The 24,233-nt window shown below is 33.2% G+C and overlaps 2 protein-coding genes across 3 annotated transcripts in view; one reads left to right on the top strand and one right to left on the bottom strand.

Moving 5' to 3' along the window:
- The window catches only part of LOC148941764 (nitrilase and fragile histidine triad fusion protein NitFhit-like), a 210,019-nt gene that overhangs the window by 97,301 nt on the left and 88,485 nt on the right, over positions 1 to 24,233 (bottom strand). The window lies entirely within an intron of this gene.
- The window catches only part of LOC148941765 (protein tyrosine phosphatase domain-containing protein 1-like), a 176,572-nt gene that overhangs the window by 8,376 nt on the left and 143,963 nt on the right, over positions 1 to 24,233 (top strand). The window contains exon 2 of the mRNA XM_089103062.1: positions 11,319 to 11,536. Coding sequence (XP_088959188.1) covers positions 11,319 to 11,536 — 218 coding nt within the window. The remainder of the gene's footprint in view (positions 1 to 11,318; positions 11,537 to 24,233) is intronic.

Here is a 24,233-nt window from a genome sequence, read left to right on the forward strand (position 1 = left end):
AGTTTTTGTGTGTGTTTCAGTTTTTGTGTGTGTGTATGTTTTTTTTTGTGTGTGTGTAAGTTTTTGTGTGTGTGTAAGTTTCTGTGTGTGTTTGTAAGTTTATGTGTGTGTGTGTGTGTGTAAGTCTGTGTGTGTGTGTTAGTTTATGTGTGTGTAAGTTTTTTTGTGTGTTTAAGTTTTTGTGTGTGTGTAAGTTTTTTTGTGTGTGTGTAAGTTTTTGTGTGTGTAAGTTTTTTGTGTGTGTGTAAGTTTTTGTGTGTGTGTAAGTTTTTGTGTGTGTGTAAGTATTTGTGTGTGTGTGTGTTTTGTGTGTGTGTAAGTTTTGTGTGTGTGTGTTAGTTTGTGTGTTTGTTTAAGTTTCTTTGTGTGTTTAAGTTTTTGTGTGTGTGTAAGTTTGTTTGTGTGTTTAAGTTTTTTTTTGTGTGTTAGTTTTTGTGTGTGTAATTTTGTTTGTGTGTTATTTTTTTTGTGTTTGTTTTTTTTTGTGTGTGTGTGTAAGTTTTTTTGTGTGTGTAAGTTTTTGTGTGTGTGTAAGTTTTTTTGTGTGTGTGTGTAAGTTTTTTTGTGTGTTTTTAAGTTTTTGTGTGTGTGTAAGTTTTTTTGTTTGTTTAAGTTTTTGTGTGTGTAAGTTTTTTTTTTTGTGTGTGTAAGTTTTTGTGTGTGTGTAAGTTTTTGTGTGTGTGTGAGTTTTCGTGTGTGTACCCATATCAATTCTATTTTCCTAAAATAATATAAAAATTTCCACTTCAATTCAGATTTTTCTCAAACAGATGAAAGAATTTAAAATACTGTTCTAAATTTTTCATAGAAGATAGAAAAGTTCAAGTTCTTTTCTGAATTTTACCAAAGAACATAATTCAATTCTAATTTATCCAGAGAAAATAAAAAGCTTCCACTTCAGTTTTAAGTTCATCAAGACATGAAAAATTTAAAGTTCACTTCTAAATTTTTCCGTAGAAGATAGGAAAAGTTATACTATGATTCTGATTATTTTCCATGAAGATAAAAAGTTTCACTTTAATTCTAAATTTTCTTAAATTCAATTCCGACCTTTCTCAAAGAGATGAAAAAATTTAAACTTATGTTCCAAATATTTTCCCGGAAGAAGAAAAGTTCAACTTCGATTCTGAATTTTCTCAATGAAAATGAAATAAGTTATTGATCAGTTCTATTTTCCCGAAATAATATAAAAAGTTTCCACTTCAGTTCAGATTTTTCTCAAAGAGATGAAAAAATTTAAAATACTGTTCCAAATTTTTCACAGAAGATAGAAAAGTTCAAGTTCTCTTCTGAATTTTACCAAAGAACACAATTCAATTCTAATTCCTCCAGAGAAAATAAAAAGCTTCCACAGATTATTTTCCACGAAGATAAAAAGTTTCACTTTAATTCTAAATTTTCTTAAATTCAATTCCGACCTTTCTCAAAGAGATGAAAAAATTTAAAGTTCTGTTCCAAATATTTTCCCGGAAGAAGAGAAGTTCAACTTCGATTCTGAATTTTCTCAATGAAAATGAAATAAGTTATTGATCAATTCTATTTTCCTACAATAATATAAAATTTTACACTTCAATTCAGATTTTTCTCAAAGAGATGAAAAAATTTAAAATACTGTTCCAAATTTTTCTTACAAGATAGAAAAGTTCAAGTTCTCATCTGAATTTTACCAAAGAACATAATTCAATTCTAATTTCTCCAGAGAAAATAAAAAGCTTCCACTTCAGTTTTAAGTTCACCAAGACATGAAAAATTTAAAGTTCACTTCTAAATTTTTCCGTAGAAGATGTGAAAAGTTATACTATGATTGTGATTATTTTCCGTGAAGATGAAAAGTTTCACTTTAATTCTAAATTTTCTTAAATTCAGTTCTGACTTTTCTCATAGAGATGAAAAAATTTAAAGTTCTGTTCCAAATGTTTCATTGAAGAAAAGAAAATTTATACTTTGATCGTTAATATTCAAGTTCTCTTCTTAATTTTACCAAAGAACATAATTCAATTCTAATTTCTCCAGAAAAAATAAAAAGCTTCCACTTCAGTTTTAAGTTCACCAAGACATAAAAAATTTAAAGTTCAGTTCTAAATTTTTCCGTAGAAGATAGAAAAAGTTATACTATGATTTTGATTATTTTCTATGAAGATCAAAAGTTTCACTTTAATTCTAAATTTTCTTAAATTCAATTCCGACTTTTCTCAATGAGATGAAAAAATTTAAAGTTCTGTTCCAAATATTTTCCCGGAAGAAGAAAAGTTCAACTTCGATTCTGAATTTTCTCAATGAAAATGAAATAAGTTATTGATCAATTCTATTTTCCCAAAATAATATAAAAAGTTTCTACTTCAGTTCAGATTTTTCTCAAAGAGATGGAAAAATTTTAAATACTGTTCAAAATTTTTCATAGAAGATAGAAAAGTTCAAGTTCTCTTCTTAATTTTACCAAATAACACAATTCAATTCTAATTTCTCCAGAGAAAATAAAAAGCTTCCATAGATTATTTTACATGAAGATAAAAAAAATTTTCCATATAAGATTGGAAATGTTATACTATGATTGTGATTATTTTCAATGAATACGAATAGTTTCAATTCAGTTTTACATTCTTTCGATGAAGCGAATAAAATCTCAACTTCGATTCTGAATTTTCTCAATGAAAATAAAATAAGGTATTGATCAATTCTATTTACACAAAATAATATAAAAATTTTCCACTTCAGTTCATATTTTTCTCAAACATATTAAAAAATTTTAAATACATTTCCAAATTTTTTCATAGAAGATAGAAAAGTTCAAGCTCTATTCTTAATTTTACCAAAGAACATAATTCAATTCTATTTTCTTCAGAGAAAATAAAAAGCTTACACGTCAGTTTTAAGTTCACCAAGAAGTAAAAAATTTAAAGTTCACTTCTAAGTTTTTCCATAGAAGATAAGAAAAGTTATACTATGATTTTGATTATTTTCATGAAGATAAAAAGTTTAACCTTAATTCTAAATTTTCTTAAATTCAATTCTGACCTTTCTCAAAGAGATGAAAAAATTTAAAGTTCTGTTCCAAATATTTTTCCGGAAGAAGAAAAGTTCAATTTCAATTCTGAATTTTCTCAATGAAAATGAAATAAGTTATTGATCAATTCTATTTTCCTAAATAATATAAAATTTTCCACTTCAATTCAGATTTTTCTCAAACAGATGAAAAAATTTAAAACATTGTTCCAAATTTTTCATAGAAGATAGGAAAAGTTATACTTTGATTGTGAATATTTTTCATGAATATATGGAGCTCCACTTTAATTATGAGTTTTCTCGAAGAAGTGCAAAATGTACAAGTTCTCTTCTGAATTTTCTTAGAGAAGAGAAAAAAAGTTAGCTCAATTCTGAAATTTAATATTGAAAATGAAAAAGCTTCCATTTCAGTTCCTAACTTCTCAAAGACATAAAAAATTTAAAGTTCAATTCAAAAGTTTTCCTTAGAGGATAGGAATGGCTATACTATGATTGTGAATATTTGCCATGAAGATAAAAAATTTCAATTTATTTCAAATTTTTCTTTAATTCAGTTCATTCATCTAAGAACCAAAAACAATAGGGTAGGGTAGGTATAAACAAATATTAATAAATAATTAGAAACATTTCTCCATGTTTAAGTTAGGTTAGGTTAGGTAAACTTATCACGAACGCTCATGATAAGCTAACCTAACCTAACTTAAACATGGTAAAAAGATTAAATTAGGTTAGGTTAGGCTAGATTAAGTTAGGTTAGGTTAAGTTAGGTTAGGTTAGGTTAGCCTACGTACGCGCGCGTACGTAGGCTTTTAACTGAAGTGGAAGCTTTTTATTTTCTCTGGAGAAATTAGAATTGAATTATGTTCTTTGGTAAAATTCAAAAGAGAACTTGAACTTTTCTATCTTCTATGAAAAATTTAGAACAGTATTTTAAATTCTTTCATCTGTTTGAGAAAAATCTGAATTGAAGTGGAAATTTTTATATTATTTTAGGAAAATAGAATTGATATGGGTACACACACAAAAACTCACACACACACAAAAGCTTACACACACACACACACAAAAACTTACACACACAAAAAAACTTACACACACACAAAAACCTACACACACACAGAAACTTGAACGCACACACAAACTTACACACACACAAAAACTTACACACACACATAAACTTACACACACACACAAAAACTTACACACACACGAAAACTTACACACACACAAAAAACTTACACACACAAAAAAACTTACACACACAAAAAAAACTTACACACACACAAAAACTTACACACACACAAAAACTTACACACAAAAAAAAACTTAAACACACAAACAAAAACTTACACAAACAAAAAAACTTACAAAAACAAAAAAAAAACTTACACACACACAAAAGCTTACACACACAAAAAAAATTACACACAAACATAAACTTACACACACACACAAAAACTTACACACACACACACAAAAACTTACAAAAATAAAAAAAATAACACACAAAAATACACATACACACACACACAAAAACTTAAAAAAAAAAATATACAAAAAAAAACAAAAAATAATTAACAAAAACACATTAAAACACAAAAACACAATATTATACACACAAAAACTTACACACACACAAAAACTTACACACACACAAAAACTTACACACACACAAAAACTTACACAAACATAATATTACACACACACAAAAACTTACAAACACACTACCTCTTACACACACACAAAAACTTACACACACACAAAAACTTACACACACACAAAAACTTACACACACACAAAAAAACTTACACACACAAAAAAAATTACAAGAAAACAAAAACTTACACACAAAAAACAACTTACACCAGCAAACACACTTACACGAAAAAACAAACCTTACACAAAAAAAAAAAGAAAAACACAAAAAAAAACTTACACACACACAAAAACTTACACAAACACAAAAACTTACACACACATAAACTTACACACACACAATTACTTACACACACACACACACACACACACATAAACTAACAAACACACACAGATACATACACACACACAAAAAATTACACACACACACACACAAAAACTAAAACAAACACAAACAAACTTACAAACACACACACAAACTAACCCACACAAAAAAACTTACACACATATAAAAACTTACACACACACGAAAACTTACACACACATAAAAACTTACACTCACACAAAAACTTACACATACACATAAACTAACACACACACAAAAAAAATAAAACAAACACAACAAAAACTACACACAAAAGAAAAATAAACCAAACACAAAACAACTTACACACACAAAAAAACTTACAAAAACAAAAAAAATTACACACACACAAAAAATTACACAAAAAAAAAAACTTAAATACACACAAAAACCTTACACACAAAAAAAACTTACATACACACAAAAAACTTACACACACACAAAAACTTACACATGCACAAAAAACTTATACACACACAAAAATTTACACACACAAAAACTTAAACACACACTACATACACACAAAAACTTACATACACACAAAAACCTTACACACATAAAAAACTTAAATGTACACAAAAAAACTTACACACACACAAAAAAACTTACACACACATAAAAACTTACACACAAAAAAACTAAAACACACACAACAACTTACACACACACAAAAACTTATAACACACACACTAACACACACACAAAAACTTACACACGCATAAAAACTTACACACACAAAAGAAAACTAAAACACACATAAAAACTTACACACACACAAAAACTTACACACACACAAAAACTTACACACACACACACAAAAAATAACACACACACACAAACTTAAACACACAAAAAAACTAACAAAAACACAAAAAACTTAAACCAACAAAAAAACTAAAACAAATAAAAAAGCTTACACACACACAAAAAATTACACACACAAAAAAAATTACACACACACACAAAATCTTACACACACACACACAAAAACTAAAACACACAAACAATCATAAACAAAAACAAACACTTACACACACACACAAAAACTTACACAAACCAAAAAACTTACACAACAAAAAAAAAATAAAAGACCATAAAACAAAACTCAAACACAAAAACTTAAACACAAACAAAAAAAATAACACACAAAAAATTACACACACACAAAAACTTACACACACACAAAAACTTACACACAAAAAAAAATACACACACACAAAAACTTACACACACACACAAAAACTTAAACACACACAAAAACCTAAAACACAAACAAAATATTACACACACACAAAAACTTAATCACACAAAAAAACTTACACAAACACAAAAACTTACACAAACACAAAACTTACACACACACAAAAACTAACACACATACACAAAAACTTACACACACACACGAAAACTTACACACACAAAAACTTACACACACAAAAAAAACTTACACACACACAAAAACTTACACACACACAAAAACTTACACACACAAAAACTAACACACACACAAAGACTAACACACACACACACACACACACATAGACTTACAAACACACACACACACTTACACACACACACAAAAACTAACACACACACAGAAAAAAAAACACACACACACAAAAAAAAACACACACAAACATAAACTGACGCACACACAAAAACTGACACACACAAAAAAACTTACACACACACGAACACTAACACATACAAAAAAACTAACACGCACACAAAAACTTACACACACATAAAAACTTACACACACAAACAAAAACTTACACACACACAAAAAAACTTACACACACATAAAAACTTACACACACACAAAAAAAACTTACAAACACACAAAAACTTAAACACAAAAAAAAACTTACACACACACAAAAACTTACATACACAAAAAAACTTACAAACAAACAAAAACCTTACACACAAAAAAAACTTACAAACACAAAAAAAACAAACACACACACAAAAACTTACACAAGCTAAAAAAAAAAAAAACACACACAAAAACTAACACACCCAAAAACTAAAACACACACAACAAACACACAACAACTTACAAATACACAAAAACATTACACACACAAAAAACTTACATACACACACAAAAACTTACACACGCACAAAAAAACTTACACACACACAAAAACTTACACACACAAAAACTTAAACACACACAAAAACTTACAAACAAAAAAAAACTTATTAAACACACACTAACACAAACAAAAAAAATTAAAAACACATAAAAAATTACAAAAGCAAACGAAAACTTACAAACACAAAAATATTTACACACACAAAAAAACTGAAACACACACACAAAAAAACAAACAAAAACAAAAACTTACAAACACAAAAACACTTAAAAAAACACAATCAAATACACAAAAAAACAAAAAAATAAACAAACAAAAAATATTACACACACACACAAAAACTTACACACACACAAAAACTTAAACACACACAAATACTTACAAACAAACAAAAAACTTAAACACACAAAAAACTTACAAACACACAAAAAACTTAAAAACACAAAAAAAATTACACACCAACAAAAAAAACTTACACACACACAAAAACTTACACACACAAAAACTTAAACACACACAAAAACTTACACACACACAAAAACTTATTACACACACATACACACACGTAAATTTTATATTATTTTAGGAAAATAGAATTGATATGTGCACACACAAAAAAAACTCGCACACACACAAAAACTTACACACACACACAAACAAAAACTCTAAGCTAAAACTCTAAGCTAAAAACTCTAAACTCTTAAATAAAACTAAACAAGAACTCTAACTGAAACTCAAAGGTAAAACATCAAACTCTTAACTAAACTTAAAGTAAACTAGAACTCTAACAAACAGTTGCGCATTCTAGTAGCGTATCCCTATGGTACCTTTAAGTAGCGCATTCCTGTAACGCGTCCCCCGATCCACAATACATAATTCGTGACACCGCCCCAGGTGCTACTTGCTGGGCCTATGGCATTGAGCAGGTTCGGTGTACCGTATTAGATCGGGGGGAGGGCCTTTGGGGTCTGGAGTGTCTGGGGAGAGTTTTGGGTCCCTTGGAGGACCAGAGGAGGGCCTTTGAGGGTCTGAGTAGGGCGTTTGGGGGGCTGGGGCTCTTTGGGAGCTTGGGGGGACCTTTGAGTACCGGGGATTCCTTCGGGGTTGGGGTGGGGGATCGGAACCCTTTGGGGTTGGGATAGAGGACCTCACAACACTGTTCAAATGGAACTTGTGTATTATAACGACCACAGAGTTTCACCCTCAAATTCTCTTCTAAAACCTTTCCTAAAATCTTCTTTCAAAATGTCTCTAACTGTTTCGCCGAAATAATCCCATAAAATGGATAAAACGGTTTCGCCCAAATAATCCCTAAACGTAATTTCAGCGTGTTCCTTTTGTTTGGCATCTCTGCGCTAACGCATTTCAAATTTCTAGGAAACCCTTTCCTACGTTAATCTCTTCATCTCATAAATTTTCCTAGCTAAACTATTAGGGTTTCGTTAGAATATCAATTTATCTCTCCGACTTAAAGCTCCGTGAAGCCGTATTTAAAAATAGAATTTCTATCTCTTTAGACTCCCGCATAAGTCCATGATAACAAGTGATGTCATTTATAATTCCTGACACTAAAGATCAATGAAACCCTATTTAAAAATAGAATATTAATTTTTCTCTCTGACCTAAAGAACGTTTATCCCTCAGACCTAAGATTAAAGAAGCCTTAATGTTTCTTAATTCTCCCCTTTGTGAATCAATAATTTCCCCTAGCGATTATGTAAATCAAGTTCTCAGGTTAGACTAGCCAAACAATCTCATAGCATTCGCGTCGAGCATGTCCATTCTCACTGACAACGAACAGACATAAATCATCCATATAAAAGACATGAAAAACATCAAATAAATCGAACAACACACATAACCATCCATGAAAACAGACATAAATGTGAGAAAGTTCCTGTTTTTCAAATTCTCACTGACAAAAACCATAAAACATCCATAATTTGATGTTGACAACCATGAAAAACATCAAATAAATCGAACAACACACATAACCATCCATGAAAACAACCATAAATGTGACAAAATTCCTGTTTTTTCAAGTGAGAAAATTCCTGTTTTTTCATTCTCAGTGAGAAAACCATAAACCACGTGGTCATGTCACGAGTAGCACCCCCCTCTCTACTAGTATCGGAATTTTGGCTACTATTTTATAATTATGCTTTGATATTGGCCTAGTAGCACTGGTTTTTGCTAATCGTGTATATTGGTGAATGGCTCGCTCTTAGAATTAGTTTTTTTTGCTTTTAAAATTCTTATTTCTACTAGTTTTGGATTTGATTTGTGTGTTGTTTTTGTTGGTTTTCTGCGTTGATCGATTTTTAGGTTTTTTGATTCATCCAATTTCAGGCTTATTTGTTTTTTCTGTTGGATTTCTGCGTTGTACGGTTTTATCCAAGTTCCTCCATTCTTTTGTTTTTCTAATTTCCCTTATAGCGCTGAAGAAGGGAGGCGGTTGTCCTCCCAAAATATTCGTTTCGTTTGTCCAGTATTTTCAGTTGCCTTAAAAACCCCATTCCCGATCTTAATTTATTTAATTTTTTTGTAAATTTATTTGCAAAAACAAGGCCTCCAAGCGACAACCAAATATGCGTAACACTGTACCATATTTGCAGCACATCTACTGTAATTATGGCACCTCCACGGCACCTCCACTGTAATAACTCCTAATGGATATTAGGAGATTTGCCCATTTTTTTTTAAAAACAAACCGTGCACCAACACCACTCCTGATATATTAATATATTTCCAACTTCCTCCTTGGCAAAAGTTTTGAATTCAAAAAAACTTGAAGATGAAGCGACACAGATTACTCGTATGTCAAGTTAACGCCTGTGAATTGTGTTTTTGACCATGTATATCATTGGTACAATGTAAACTCAACAACTATTTTTATTATAGTTCTTTTTGTATTGCTAAAAACTTCACGGTAAGACTGGTGATGGTGCGGCCATTGTGGTCAAGCATGAAACTTCAATGACCACTTAAGAAACATTTGAAAGTCTCTTTCATAAATAGAAGAAAAAGGGCTTGTATGATAAACACCCTACCGGTCAAGTTGTTCATTCATTGACGCATTATAGAAACCGGTTTTTTCGTAAGTTTCTTTCAGCTTAGCGTGAAACAAGACAAAGAGAAGTGACAAAATAGATGGAAAATATATAATTGGGGCTATATATTTGCACATTAGGGGGGGGGGGAGTATTTGCACAGTATGAAACTAGAAAACAATTCTTACTACATAATATGCAGAATAATTATACATAACATTTTAGACATGCAGAACCGCTATACCTACCCCCTCCCCATAATGTGCAGATATATAGCCCAAATTTGTTTTTAAAATATTCTATTTTCATCTTAATTTGGTGCATCTCGTTAGGATTGAGTGTCAGATAAACATATTTGAAGAACATTAGGTAGGGGGTATATCATACAAGTTCCGAAGAAAGTAATACAAGTTTAAAATTTTGTTCGTTTTTTGGGTCGTTTCGTTTCATTTACCCGTAATTTCTTTCTTTTTTTTGCTCTTTTTAACATATGAGTCATTTCGTTCCATCTTAGTGACTTGAAATACATATTTTGGGCTCTATTTGTGCACGAGCGGGGGTAGGGATACAGAATAGTAAAGGTGCCTCAAAAGGTGTTAACTAAAAATTTTCTGCATCTTATGAAGTAAGAATTGTTTTCTTAAGATGTTTCCTTCTCAATAGCTCCAATCAAGCATTAATACCGCTAGATTTTTTCTGATCATCACAAGAGAGCTTACCCTGCTTGTCTCACGAATTGGGAATCGAGCTGCAACTTCCGGGGAGAGTTTTTTTTATGAGGAATTATAATTCTGTATTTTGGTGAAAGAAGAAAAACTGTCACCGTTTCTCAAAAAATAACATACACCAAGGCTGTATCTAGGGGGACGGGGTTTAGTGGGTTTAACCCCCCCCCCCGAAATGATTTTGTATAGCCCCCCCCCCCCCCTTAAAAAAATCCTTGAAACACTCGCCCAAAAAAAATCCTGGATACGGCCCTGAAATACACAACGGCTTTTTTTCTATCGTCTTCATACCAGTTGTAAATTGAATCTTTGGCTAGTAGACAAACAAGAATTAAAATCAATTTCTCCTGAGAGTTTGGATGTTTTCCACCTTAGGCTAGATCACTTAAATCACAAAAAAAAACAATTTTTATTTCAGATGACAAAGGACATGGAACTCATTTTACCTGGCTTCAATCAAGCTAGAAAGAGTGAAAACTTTAAACCTGGTTACAGCAAATTTTCTGAAAATCTTCGTCAATCCGCTCCCAATGATTTTCTGTGCAAGATGTTCTGCGGTGGAAAAGAGTGCAAATACGAAAATCCCAAAATTTGGAAATCCGCAGACAAAGCAATGGAGAATCTATATTCTCATTGGTAAAAACTCATTTTTTACCGTAGATATAACCTATACTCAAATCGCACAAATTGTGCACAAATTGCACGAATTCGAAAGCATTTGAAGTCTAATAAATAAAAATTTATAATATTTTAAAAGTAATTTTTAACCTTTGAGAGGTCCCTCTGAATCTGAAATGTTCGTGAAAGACGTTGACGCGGACAGACTAATTCCATTGATGAAAATTAAATGTATGCAAGGATAATGCAATTTACAGTCAAATTCCAGGGCTCGGTAAACCTGATGGAAAGATCTATAATGAGTAGCTTTATCAGATAAGATATTTTGCTCAATTAAACGACAGAACCGCTAAATTTCCCTGAAGACTCTAGTTGCTTTTACGTGTCATCAGTAGAAATTATATATATAGCCTATATTATATATACATATATTATATATATTCAAAAACTTTCAAAAATTAAATAAAAAAAACAAGTTTTTTTAACTGAAAGTAAGGAACGATGTTAAAACTTAAAACGAACAGAAATTATTTCATATATGAAAGGGGCTGTTCCCTCCTCAGCGCCTCGCATTTTACGCTAAAGTTTGACTTTCTCACAACTCAATTTTTTAAACAATAAAAAAACTTTAGCGTAAAGAGCAAGGCGTTGAGGAGGGGACAGCCCCTTTCATATACGGAATAATTTCTGTTCGTTTTAATTTTTAACGTCGTTTCTTACTTTAAGTTAAAAAAAAAAAAAAATTTTTTTTTTTTATTTAATAAACTACAAACATCGCTATGAACGGAATCTCATTTGAAAACGGACCCAAAGGAAAATTATAGGTTTAAACTAATCAAGATTTAAGCAAAATATACCAATTGCAGAAACCTAAAATTTTACCTCCAATGATCAGAATCAGAATCATTTTAATGAGAACAGCTGTCATAGACACATTAAAAAAATGCACTAAAAGGCGCTGTTTTTTACATGAAAACTTTTTTACATGAACACACTTCTCTACATTTTATTAAAAGCACTTGTAAAAAAAGGAACAAAGGAGTTACTAAGTCTGTTTGTGCGGCACGAGACGGGCATAAGTTTGCTTTTGCTTCTGGTATTTGCGCGGACAGGCATTTTAGGTGGTAATATTGTACTATGTACAGGACTAGACAATAAAAACTGGCCAAAACGAATCATCAGCTGAAAACGGCGATCGTGAAGGCTTGGTATTTCAAGTGACTTCAGAGCGGAGCTGTAATCTACATATTTTTCGCAAAGAATGATCTTTACAGCTCGTTTCTGGATCCCTCCAAATCATCACTTAAGTAATCTATGTGATGAACTTGTGGGCCCCAGACGGGACACGCATATTCAAGGATTGGTCGAATAAAAGTGAGGTACGCTGTTTTCAGCTGATACACTGGAAAACCTAGGCGGCGCATCGCCACCAGATAATTAATTTCAACTTAAATCTAAACAAAACTATTAGTTATTCAGAAGTTATACAATAAAAAAAATATAATTTTACAAAGGCACCACTTCTAATTTAAGGTTCACTTGGGCGACATGACATCAAGAAAAGACTCAAATTGTCTGTGTTTAGAAGACAAGTGACAATGAAAATCTATTTATAGAAGCCTGCCGCATGCCGCGTGCTATATATCCCGGAACGAGCTCAATAGTTTTGTTTAGATTTAAGTTGAAATTAATTACCATTGGAGGTAAAAATTTTTCAAAAATCGGCCAAATTTTCTCAGGCGCGTAACTTTTGATGGGTTGGATTAAACTGGATGAAACTTATATATATATATATATATATATATATATATATATATATATATATATATATATATATATATATATATATATATATATATATATATATATATATATATATATATATATATATATATATATATATATATATATATATATATATATATATATATATATATATATATATAAATATATATATGTCACTCCTGAATGTCACTCCTGTTTTAATGTTTTAATGTCACTCCTGAAAGTAAAAAGCGACATCAAAACTTAGCTTTAGCGTAAAGAGCGAGGCGTTGAGGAGGGGACAGTCCCTTTCATATACGGAATAATTTCTGTTCGTTTTAAGTTTTAATATTGCTCCTTACTTTCAGTTTAAAAAAAAATTATATTTAATTTCTGTACGTTTTTGAATTAATGAAGCTTTGATTTTGGCTCACCGTGCATGAATAAAAGCAAATTAGCATATTAATTTTACTCTTTTTTGGCTAAATCGCCTTATCGAAATTTTAATCTGATGTAACTTACGAATTAACTTACGTAACGAACTTCTATATTCGTATATTTTTTACGTATAATAGGGGGTTTGCCCCCTAGTCAATACCTCACTCTTTACGCTTAAGTTCAAATTTTGTTCCAATTCTTTAAGAATGGCTCCTTAATCACAAAGGCCTCAAATTAGAATAAATAGCTCTGATGAAAGTAAAAAAAACTTTAGCGTAAAGAGCGATGTAATGACTAGGGGGCGAACCCAATTATATATGTGATAATCTCTGTTCGTTATTAGTTTTGATGTTGCTCCTTACTTTCAGATGAAAAAATTGTTGTTCTTTTTATTCAAGTTCTGATCATTTTTAAAATTATGCTGGGAAATCCGGCGCCCCCTTCATAGCAATATCCCTTCCCCGTGAAACTACCTCCATGGAAAGATCCTTCCACGTAATCCCCGACCCCCCGACCCCACCCCAACTACCAGAAAGAAAAACGCCTGAAAACTTCTGTATACTTCCCAATAACCAATATACTATATGTAAGCATCGTGCAAAGTTCATAGATTGCAGACCTTCCTTTGGGGACTGTGGGGGATTAAGTCATCCTCAAAGACACAGTTATTGTATTTTTCGACCATGCTGAACAACATGGCTATCTCAAAATATTGATCGGGTGACTTTGGGGAGGGGGGAGGGGAAATGAGCGTGTGAGGGGGCCTAGTTGCCCTCCATTTTTTCGGTTACTTAAAAATTGTACTAGAACTTTTAATTTCCATTCGAATGAGCTCTCCCGAGATATTCTAGGACCCCTGGGTCGATACGATCACCCCTGGGAAAAAAAACATAAAAACAAATAAACACGCATCCGTGATATTTCTTCTGGCAAAAAATACAAAATTCCACATTTTTGCAGACAGGAGCTTGAAACTTCTAAAGTAGGGTTCTCTGATGCGCTGAACCTGATGGTGTGATTTTTATTAAGATTCTATGACTTTTAAGGGGTGTTGATCCTTATTTTGAAAATAAGGCAAATTTTCTCAGGGTCATAACTTGATGGGTAAGACTAAACTTGATAAAACTTATATAATTGAATTCGGCATACAAATTTTAGAGCCGATTCTTTTGATATACCTGATGGTATTAAAATCACGTTTTTTAGAGTTTTGATTACTATTGAGCCGGGTCGCTCCTTACTTAAAGTTCGTTACCACGAACTGTTTGATAAAGTCCATCAAAGTAAGTTATATAAACAGGGATAGGACAGTGGTGAGATCGAATGAGATTGGAGTACAGCAGAAGAGGATCTATTCAAACTTAGCAGTAATTACAAGACAACATTATCCTATTGAAGAAATTAAAGAAATAAGAACAAAAATGAGTAAAAAACTTATGCCTTCCAATATTAGAAAATAACAAATGGACCACGAAAATTCCGTCAGTAGACGCAAAAAACCGTAAACGGTACAAAAAACTGATAATATAAAAGCGATGCACACTTTAAGAGAAAACTGTTGAAATTAAAACCATAAAAATCGAGTAAAAAATAAAAAATAAAATTAAAAGAAGACAAAAAATTCAGTTTTTCATTCTAAAGATCTTTTCTCCTGTAGACAAACACGCACATTCTCCGTCTCCCCAAATGACATTATTTTGGTTTACACATCAAATTAGCTTACCAAAGAGGTCTCTTACATCACAACAGCTTAATACAATTATGCCCACTCCAGTAGGCTAATCCTATAGAAAGTGAAAATTCAAAAATTTAGGAATACATTAAAAACCGGTAATGCATTACAGATCCGTGATTCAAAACACAATCAAGAAAGCTCCCAAGTGTAGATGAAAGTATAGAATAAGAAATCATATAATCGGGAAAATTATCAACATTGCTTTTTTAAAGGAAATTGACGGAGTAAGAATAAATATTTGTGAGCACTTGATTGGCCTTTAAAGTGCCTTTATTATTACAGAAAATAATATTTTCCAAGGGATTATACTGAATACCTATTGGCTAATTGGCTATTGCCAATTTTTAGTCAACGTTTGGTAACCAAAACTATATTTTCATTTACAGCTCTTTAATTTTCGTTGACAACATTTTCTCGGGTTTTTTTTTTTTTTTTAATCAAAAAAATTACAGCCTGCCGATGGCGATGGAATTTGATTGAAGTCATATTAGTTAGGTACATGAGCGCCAATTCCACAAAGTTTGTGCATTTTATGGTAAAAGTACAAAAATTGGCACACATATGTAGAAAAATACTGAGAATCTGACAGGGGACAGAACCACATTTTCTGAGCGCGTGTTTTTGCGTTTCTCTGCGTTTTTCCACGCGGAAAATCGTCTATTTTTGAAATTGAAGGATTTGTACGCTTGAAGGGTCGTTTCTGGTTGATTCGGATCTGCTGATTCTAAACATATGCCCACTTTTGAAATCAGATCAGAGTTTCCGAGTTATCGTCATTTTCTTCATCGTGGGTCGTACTCTTTTCTGTATACTGAGGCAGTAGATGTGCTTAGGGTATCTTTCATGGCTAAATCAAGTATGCTGAGTCTGAAAATGTGCTCACTTTTAATATCCAACCATCCGTTACTGAGTTATCATTACTTTCATCATCACCGGGTGTAGACTGTCTTTCATACTTCTACATTACAAACTCTGGTTCACCTCTATGTGCAAGTAATGACTATGGTGTGAATGAATGGATCATTTGCGGGTTTAAAAACGCGACTCGAAATACTGTATATCGCTTGCAGGTTTAACCAAAAGAAAAGAAGAAAATCCACATGGCACATACTTTTTTAAGAGAAACCATATGAGAAAAGAACGAGCAACCTATAATGTACCTAAAATAAGTGTTGTTTTCTTTTATAAGTGTCTTTATATCACGACATACATACATGTGAAGTACATGCAGTCAAACTGCAGCCTCTTCAGTCGTTTGTACATAGGCTGCAAGAGTAAAGACCGACTTTGTCAAGCACGAGAACCAGCCTTTTCAACTTTCCCAGTCCGAGTACGGCAAGCTAAAGTTTGGAAAAAAGTCTGACATAGTTGACTGTTTGACGGTGGAGATTGAAGAGCCACTGCCCAGCAGTCTCCCAACCGTCGACTCAATTGTACTAGAAGTGTCTATTCTAGTACACCTCATCGTTCCTAGGCTTGGAATTAGTTTCTCTGAATACGCTTGCTCGAACTTCGCAACCTACATTAGAAAGCAACAGTCCCAAACCGACGCTCAAAGGATTGATCTTGTCTTTGACATCTACACTCACGGCAGCCTAAAAAACGGAGCGCGTGATCACAGAGGAACTTCGTCTTACGCCGTGAAAATCACAACCCGAACCCCTGTTCCTCGGATGAACAGGGGTGACTTTTTTAAATCAACTGAGAAACAGGGGCGACTCTTCCATTTTTTGTCGACTATGGTAGTCCAGGAATTGCAGGATATCTTTGTAGTAGCCACTCTTTGAGGCACAGTTAGGTTAACGCGCGATATCGCTTTTTGCGAAGGCCTCATACTTACCAACCACGAAGAAGGTGACACTCGTGTGCCTCTCCATGCCTTCCATCAGGCCCAGTGTGACTATAACATCACAGCCATCAGAACTGTGGATTCTAATAGCTCATTCTTTATATTATTTATCGTCTAGGATCTGACAGGCCTCGCAGCCTTCTCTTTTTGCATGCCTTCTCTGGATGCGAAAAAACTTCTTCTTTTGCTTTTTATGGAAAGCATGGTGTTTGGAAGACCTGGAAATCTGTGTAATCCATTCTTCCGACTTTCGTTACTCTGAGTACATCAGGAGCCCCGCTCCTAGGTAATCACTTTACAGACATCCAGCGATTCCTCGTTGTTCTTTACGAAAAATCAAGCGGCTTGTCTGAAGTGAACAGTCTGTGGAAGGAGCCTTTCACACGAAAAAGAGCCTGAATGGAAAGACTGCCTCCAACGGCGACTGCTCTTGAGCAGCATACCAAACGCGCTTACTTGCAGGCCCAAATATGGCCATCATCATGTTGTCCGGAACTTTCCCCACTGGATACAGGTTTATACAGCTGGGTGAAGCACGACGGAAGTTGGGAGCCTTTCTGGACTAATCTTCCTGAGGCAGCGACAATTTACAAAGACATGCTCAAATGTGGCTGTAAAACAAAGTGCAAAAGCAGGTGCAAATGTGCAAAAGCTTCCCTTAAATGCACAGATCTCTGTTCGTGCAAAGGTTGTGATAATCAGTATATTTTGTAGTGCACTTTTTGTAGGTTTAATTGTCAGAAGCTGATTTCGACCTGTATCCTGTCCGTGAAAGCCTCATTTCCTTTTCTTTTTTTTAGCAATCTTTACGATCAAACAAGTCGAATCGGCTATTTAATTTCTATGATCCATGTGATTGCTTAACTATTTTGAAATACCTGAAGTAGTTTAGTATTCTACATTTTACCATCATAATAATATGCTTCTTACATCCGAAGTTCCTTAAGTCAAGCTCTTTGAGTTGAATAAATGATTTTATTTTTTTTTTTTTAATGAATGCTTATTGAGGAGATCTGAAATGGTAATTAATTACTTACAGTCCAAAATGTATGATCTCCTTCGGAATGTTATAAGGAGGGTATGAGTTCTAGTTAGAGTGTGGCAGAGAAACCGTTGCTATGAAACTGGAAAATTCTGAGTCAAGAATCCGATTACAAAAATAACCACATTTTTTGGAATCGAGAGACTCGAATTAGTCAGAAAAGAGATCTTAAACTCGGTCATCGCTCATTCTCAAAATTCACGTTTTTTTTGCGCGGAAAAATGCAAAGTAGTGCGGAACAGTGAAGACAAATTTGAATTTGCGACTTAGTCGATTTTTCATATTTTCCGTAACCTGTTCACCAGTTTCTATACGATTACGATGAAAAATACAAAGCGGAAATTACTAAGAAGTGCATGGAGCGTAGTGATAAAAATGATGATAACTCAGTAATCAGGAGTTGGACGAAAAAAGTAAGCACATTTTTGGGATCAAGAGAAACATATTAGTCAGAAACGACCCTCTGATCGGAAAAATATCCGACTCTGAAAGTCAGCAATATTTTCCCGCGCGGGAAAACGCAAAACAGCGCGATAATCCCGTCAGAAAATGTGGTTCTGTCCCCAGTCAGATTCTCCATATTTTTCTGCACATGTCAGCCAAATTTCATGCTTCTGCCATAACATGCTCAAACTTGACGCTTATGTACCTAACTATATAGGCCAATCTTATGGATGCGAATGACAATTCGCACTTCTCTCACAGAGGTACGATCAAGCACAGACAATCAATACCATTATTAATGCTGTTAATCAGGTTATGCTGATAACTTTTACTAATTCGGCTGATAAAAAGACTTTTTGTTCCCCTGCCTCCTTCCACAGAGCACAACAAGGCAGGATAACAATATACGAGTAGTTAGGTCAAACTAATTTGTGTTCCGATCTTAAGCACCCTTACGATCTATTTACCATTGACAGGGATCTAGGATCTAGGGACAGGGATCTAGAAACCCTCTTCTTACTCATCTCTCAGAGAGATGGCAATTCTGAAAGGACTTAAAGAGGACATACATTGTTAACTCTGACTAAGTTTGGTTATGATCCAATAATCCATTTTGGTAGATACCCTTCTGATCACAATTTAGGAACTCCTCGACCCCCCCCCCCCAAGAGGCTGGATTATTTTGAACCCCAAAAAAGATAAACTAATAAGATGCTATTAAAATGGGCTCAGACTTTCCGGCATGTGTTGTTGTGATCAAACAATTCCATGGTCATCCGAATTATAAAGTGTATACTCTCCCGCTTTCCCTTATTTCTCATAGATAAAACTTTGAAATAGAAGCAAGTGGAACATTAGGGTTCCTTCCTATGAAGATTGATTTGAATATTAATCAAGAACCGACTTCACCAGTTTTTTGTCCCCCCCCCCCTTGCTCGGGTCTTCAGCCTTCGTACTCTTGTTATTGCGATGTCACACTTCCGATTTTTCACTCCTTTTTTGTCCAGTCCATGATCTTTCAGGTTTTTATATTCCTTGTCAGGTGTCATGGTTCCAAAATTGGTGTGCATAAGTTTTAAGATTTCTATCCTGATTAGTTTAGGTTATTTTTTAATGTACAATAAAGCGCACATACTCACAAACAAGAATACATCATTGGTTTTAAATATTTAGATGGAAACTCGTTCTAGCGATGTCACGATAGCAAAAAAAAGATGGGTGTATTCGAAGGTCATATCCAGATGTGGGGTCAGGGTTTGAGCCCCTCCCTCCCCGGGAATTTTCTATCGACTCGTGAAAACGTAACAAAAATGCATGTAAAGACATTTTGATGCATTAAAAAAAATTGTAAACCATCCCCCCCCCCCCCCAAAAAAAAATACTCCCTCCCCCCGAACAAGAATCTTGGATACGCCCTTGATGCACTCTTCAATAAAGTATAAATTAGGTATTGACTTAAAAAAGATAATACTAGGACAGTTAACTCTTGTTTTTCACCTAGTTTGGTTGACATCCAACAACACATTCTTGTAGATGTTTAGATTACAAGAATTTAGGAAGCCCCTCTCCTCTGCAGAGGTAGTACGCTTAGCAGGATAATATACCTCTTACATGCTTGCTATCTTTTCATCGCCATTCTACTCTTGGCGTGCAACCTAAAGCCAGATGATGAAGTTTATCTTAGTGAAACACTAAATGGCCGTTCTTTTACACTAAGATCTTACATCTAAGATCTCAGATCTTTCTACAAAGATTTCGGTTCTTTTAACTCATTTTTGTCCAAAGATCTTACAGCTCACTAATGTTAGCAAAAAGTTTAAAGGACGCCTTATTTCTGCCATATAGAACAAGGATGAGAGAACTTTGATGATATACTCATCATTCCACTGATCAGAGCAGAATGATGAACGACGTTTGCAAAAGAACGCTATAAGATGAAAGATCTTAGTGCTAAGATTGCACTTTAAAGCGTTCTTTGTCAAAAGATGTAAGATCTTAGCACAAAGATGAGTATAAGACCGGCCCTTACTTTTTCGGGGGTGCCTGTAGGTAGTTTACTGATGACATCTATTTTGGATGGTTTACACTGATATTATAATTAGCGCATATGCACCTAACAGTAGTGCTTTTTTTCTATTTCTGATAGACTAAATGTCAGACTACTTTTAATCAGGGTTGCCACCGTCATTAAGATTTTACTAGATCTAGTAAAAAAAAAATCTAGTAAATTTAGAGGATCTGGTAAATTTCCCAAAATCTAGTAAAAACTAGTAAAAAGTCTTGATTGATAGTAAACAATATTTTTTTTTTCAATGAATTCAGGGAAAAAAATTATCGTAAATATATGACAATTTTTGCTTGTCTGTCTCTTAAGAGACAGACAAGCAGTCACCTATTTTCATAAACAGACACTTCACTTCCGGCGTCTAAAGGTCGACAAAATCATCTTTCTGTGTATCGAATCTTACCAACAAAAAATGAAGCTGTAATGACACTTGGATTTGTGATGATTGGGAATATAGTGGAATCAAAAGAAAAGCCACCCAAAACAAAAACCACCCAAGGTGATTAGGTGAATCTCCTCAGTCTGAAAATTTTTATTCAGGAAAAAGGAGCCTCCTGACAGAAATTAAAAGTAAGTAGAAAAGTAACATTATATATATATATATATATATATATATATATATATATATATATATATATATATATATATATATATATATATATATATATATATATATATATATATATATATATATATATATATATATATATATATATATATATATATATATATATATATATATATATATATATATATATATATACATATATACGTGTTAAGAAACAGTTATCACTCCATAATATGCCAAAAAATTGTAGTTACCAAACTTTGAAAGCAGTGAAAGTTATTTCTTTTTCAGAATTGCATAAAATGATTCATTTTACTTGTAGATAGAAAGTTTATCATCCTAGGGTAGAATTAACGTAAATAGAAATATTTGTGGGTAGGGGCGATTGCGGGTGGGGCATTCGTAATTGAGTTAAGGTCTAAAGCTATGATATAGGTTTGATACATTAACAAACATATATTGTTGTCAGATATTAAATAATCGTCCCATTGTTTATATTTGAGTCTTTTAACTAAAATGGCTGCTGACCACTGTGTTAGATGAATGCCGTGAACTTGAGTGCTTCTTCTCTTCTGAATGAGATGACATATGGTTTCAGTCTGCACAGGGGTGGAGCCATGACTTTTTTAGGGGGGAGGGGGCGCAAAATAGGTTGATCCGACAAAAAATATTTTAGGGGGGGGGGGGGGAAATAAGTTGATCCAATAAACTTGCTTCATGAGCCAGTTTAATTAACGCAAACTTGAGTTTGCGTTAACTATACGGAGGATAACTATTCTCCATCACGTTTTACAGTCGGACCTCGAAAATCCATGCAAATTTGGGAAAGCTTTGTCCCTTTTTAAAGACACTGCAGGAAATGAACTGTTTCAATACTTGCCAAAGTACTTTCTTACTCTCTGTAGCTTGCCTCATTCAAGCGCTGGAGCAGAGAGACAGTTCTCGATTTTGTCCGTCATAAAAAAAGAAAACCGAAATAAGCTAAAGATCTCGACTGTTTCCGTCTTAATGAAAGCAAAACAACTTGTCCTCAGGTCGTCAAGTGGAGTCCATGACAGGGTGATCCCCAGCGATTTGACTCGGGCTACCAAGAAATGGAAACAGGTGGATCCCTTGAGTCAAAATTCGACATTAAACGATGCTTTAAATTCGGATGAGGACGAGGACGAGTAAATAATTTTAAGTGTGACTTTTTTAATTATGACTAAATGTTTTTCTTTTTACTATTAAATTTGTATGATTTACCTGATCTGAAGACTATTGACAAAATGATATTTTTTAAACTAATTATTGTATGTTATATAAGTTTTCTTTGTCTTGGCAGCCCTAGTCCAATTTGAGGTGTACTTTTTAACTTACATAATTTTACAACTAAACCGGTAGCCAAATTATGTCGTTTCCGTTTTGAAGTGACATAATTTAAATTGGCTTTTGATTCTCTAGAATACGAACGAGAAAGAATCCAGAAAAAAATCAATTAAAAAAAATATAAATTAATGGCTTTAAAACCTGCCAGACATCTTTGTAAGCAGCTAATCCTAAACTTAGGGACCAGCTCAATTAGTGTTTAAAAACCGGCAAATATCCTCCTAAAAGTTCAAAATCTAATAGTTTAGATTTCAAACCTAAAAATAAAAAGTGTTGTACAAATTTCAAATGTTGTCACTTTCAAAGACACCTCAGATTCTGGGCACTTCATCGCCTGAATTGCTTCGTGATGAGTTGTAGCTGTTTTTCTTCGTTGATTGTTTTTTACTTTTTCAATATATCTGAATTTTATGACCTGAAGGACATTGATAAATTTAAAGCCGGGCTTCACCAGCAGAATTTCCAGAACCCAAGATTCCAGACTAGTGTTTGACGTCTTGCATACACCACATCTGGAATATAAAGCCTATCCAGTAGTACATCCAAATAATCCAAAAAAGGATTTTTGAACTTGTAGGTTTCCGGAATTTTCAATCATACTATGAAAACGAAAGAAAAGAGGAAAAGAGAAAAAAAAAAGAAGAAAAAAGGAAAAAAGATTGTGAAAATCGTACTGATAATCCTCCTATAGTAAAAATGGATGCTTGATGGTGCGCATGCGGCGTAGCCGCACGCGCAAATTTTTTTTTTTTATTATTGAGTAAAAACAGATGCGATCTATTAAATTTTTCCTCTTTGATTTAATAAATTCTTCCAAGTCAGGGTTGCAACCCTGGTCTAAGGTTATGTCAGGGTTGCCACCGTCAGTAGGATTTTACCAGAGTAATAAAAAAAATCTAGTAAATTTAGAGGATCTAGTCAATTTCCCGAAATCTAGTAAAAAGTCATGATTTATAGTAAACAAAAATTTTTTTTATTTTCCATGAATTCAGGGAAAAAAATTATTGTAAACATATGACAACTTACAATTTTTGCTTGTCTGTTTTACAATTTACGATTTTGCTTGTCTGTCTCAGAGACAGACAAGCAGTCACCTATTTTCATAAACAGACACTTCACTTCCGGTGTCTAAAGGTCGACAAAATCAGCTTTCTGTGTATCAAATCTTACCAACTAAAAATGAAGCTATAATGACACTTGGATTTGTGATGATTGGGAATCTATTGGAATCAAAACAAAAGTCAACCACCCAAGGTGATTAGGTGAATCTCCTCAGTTTGAAAATTTTTATCTAACAGTTCGTGATAACGAACTGTAAGTAAGGAGTGACCCGGCTCAATGATAACCGAAACTCTAGAAAACGGGTTTTTGATACCAATAGATACATCAAAAGAATCAGATTTCAATGCCGATTTCAAATATAACTTTCATCAAGTTTAGTC

This window comes from Artemia sp. Qi Xiang Cuo, chromosome 17, assembly GCF_049724085.1.
Source record: "Artemia sp. Qi Xiang Cuo chromosome 17, ASM4972408v1, whole genome shotgun sequence".
NCBI classification, from domain to species: Eukaryota; Metazoa; Arthropoda; class Branchiopoda; order Anostraca; family Artemiidae; genus Artemia; species Artemia sp. Qi Xiang Cuo.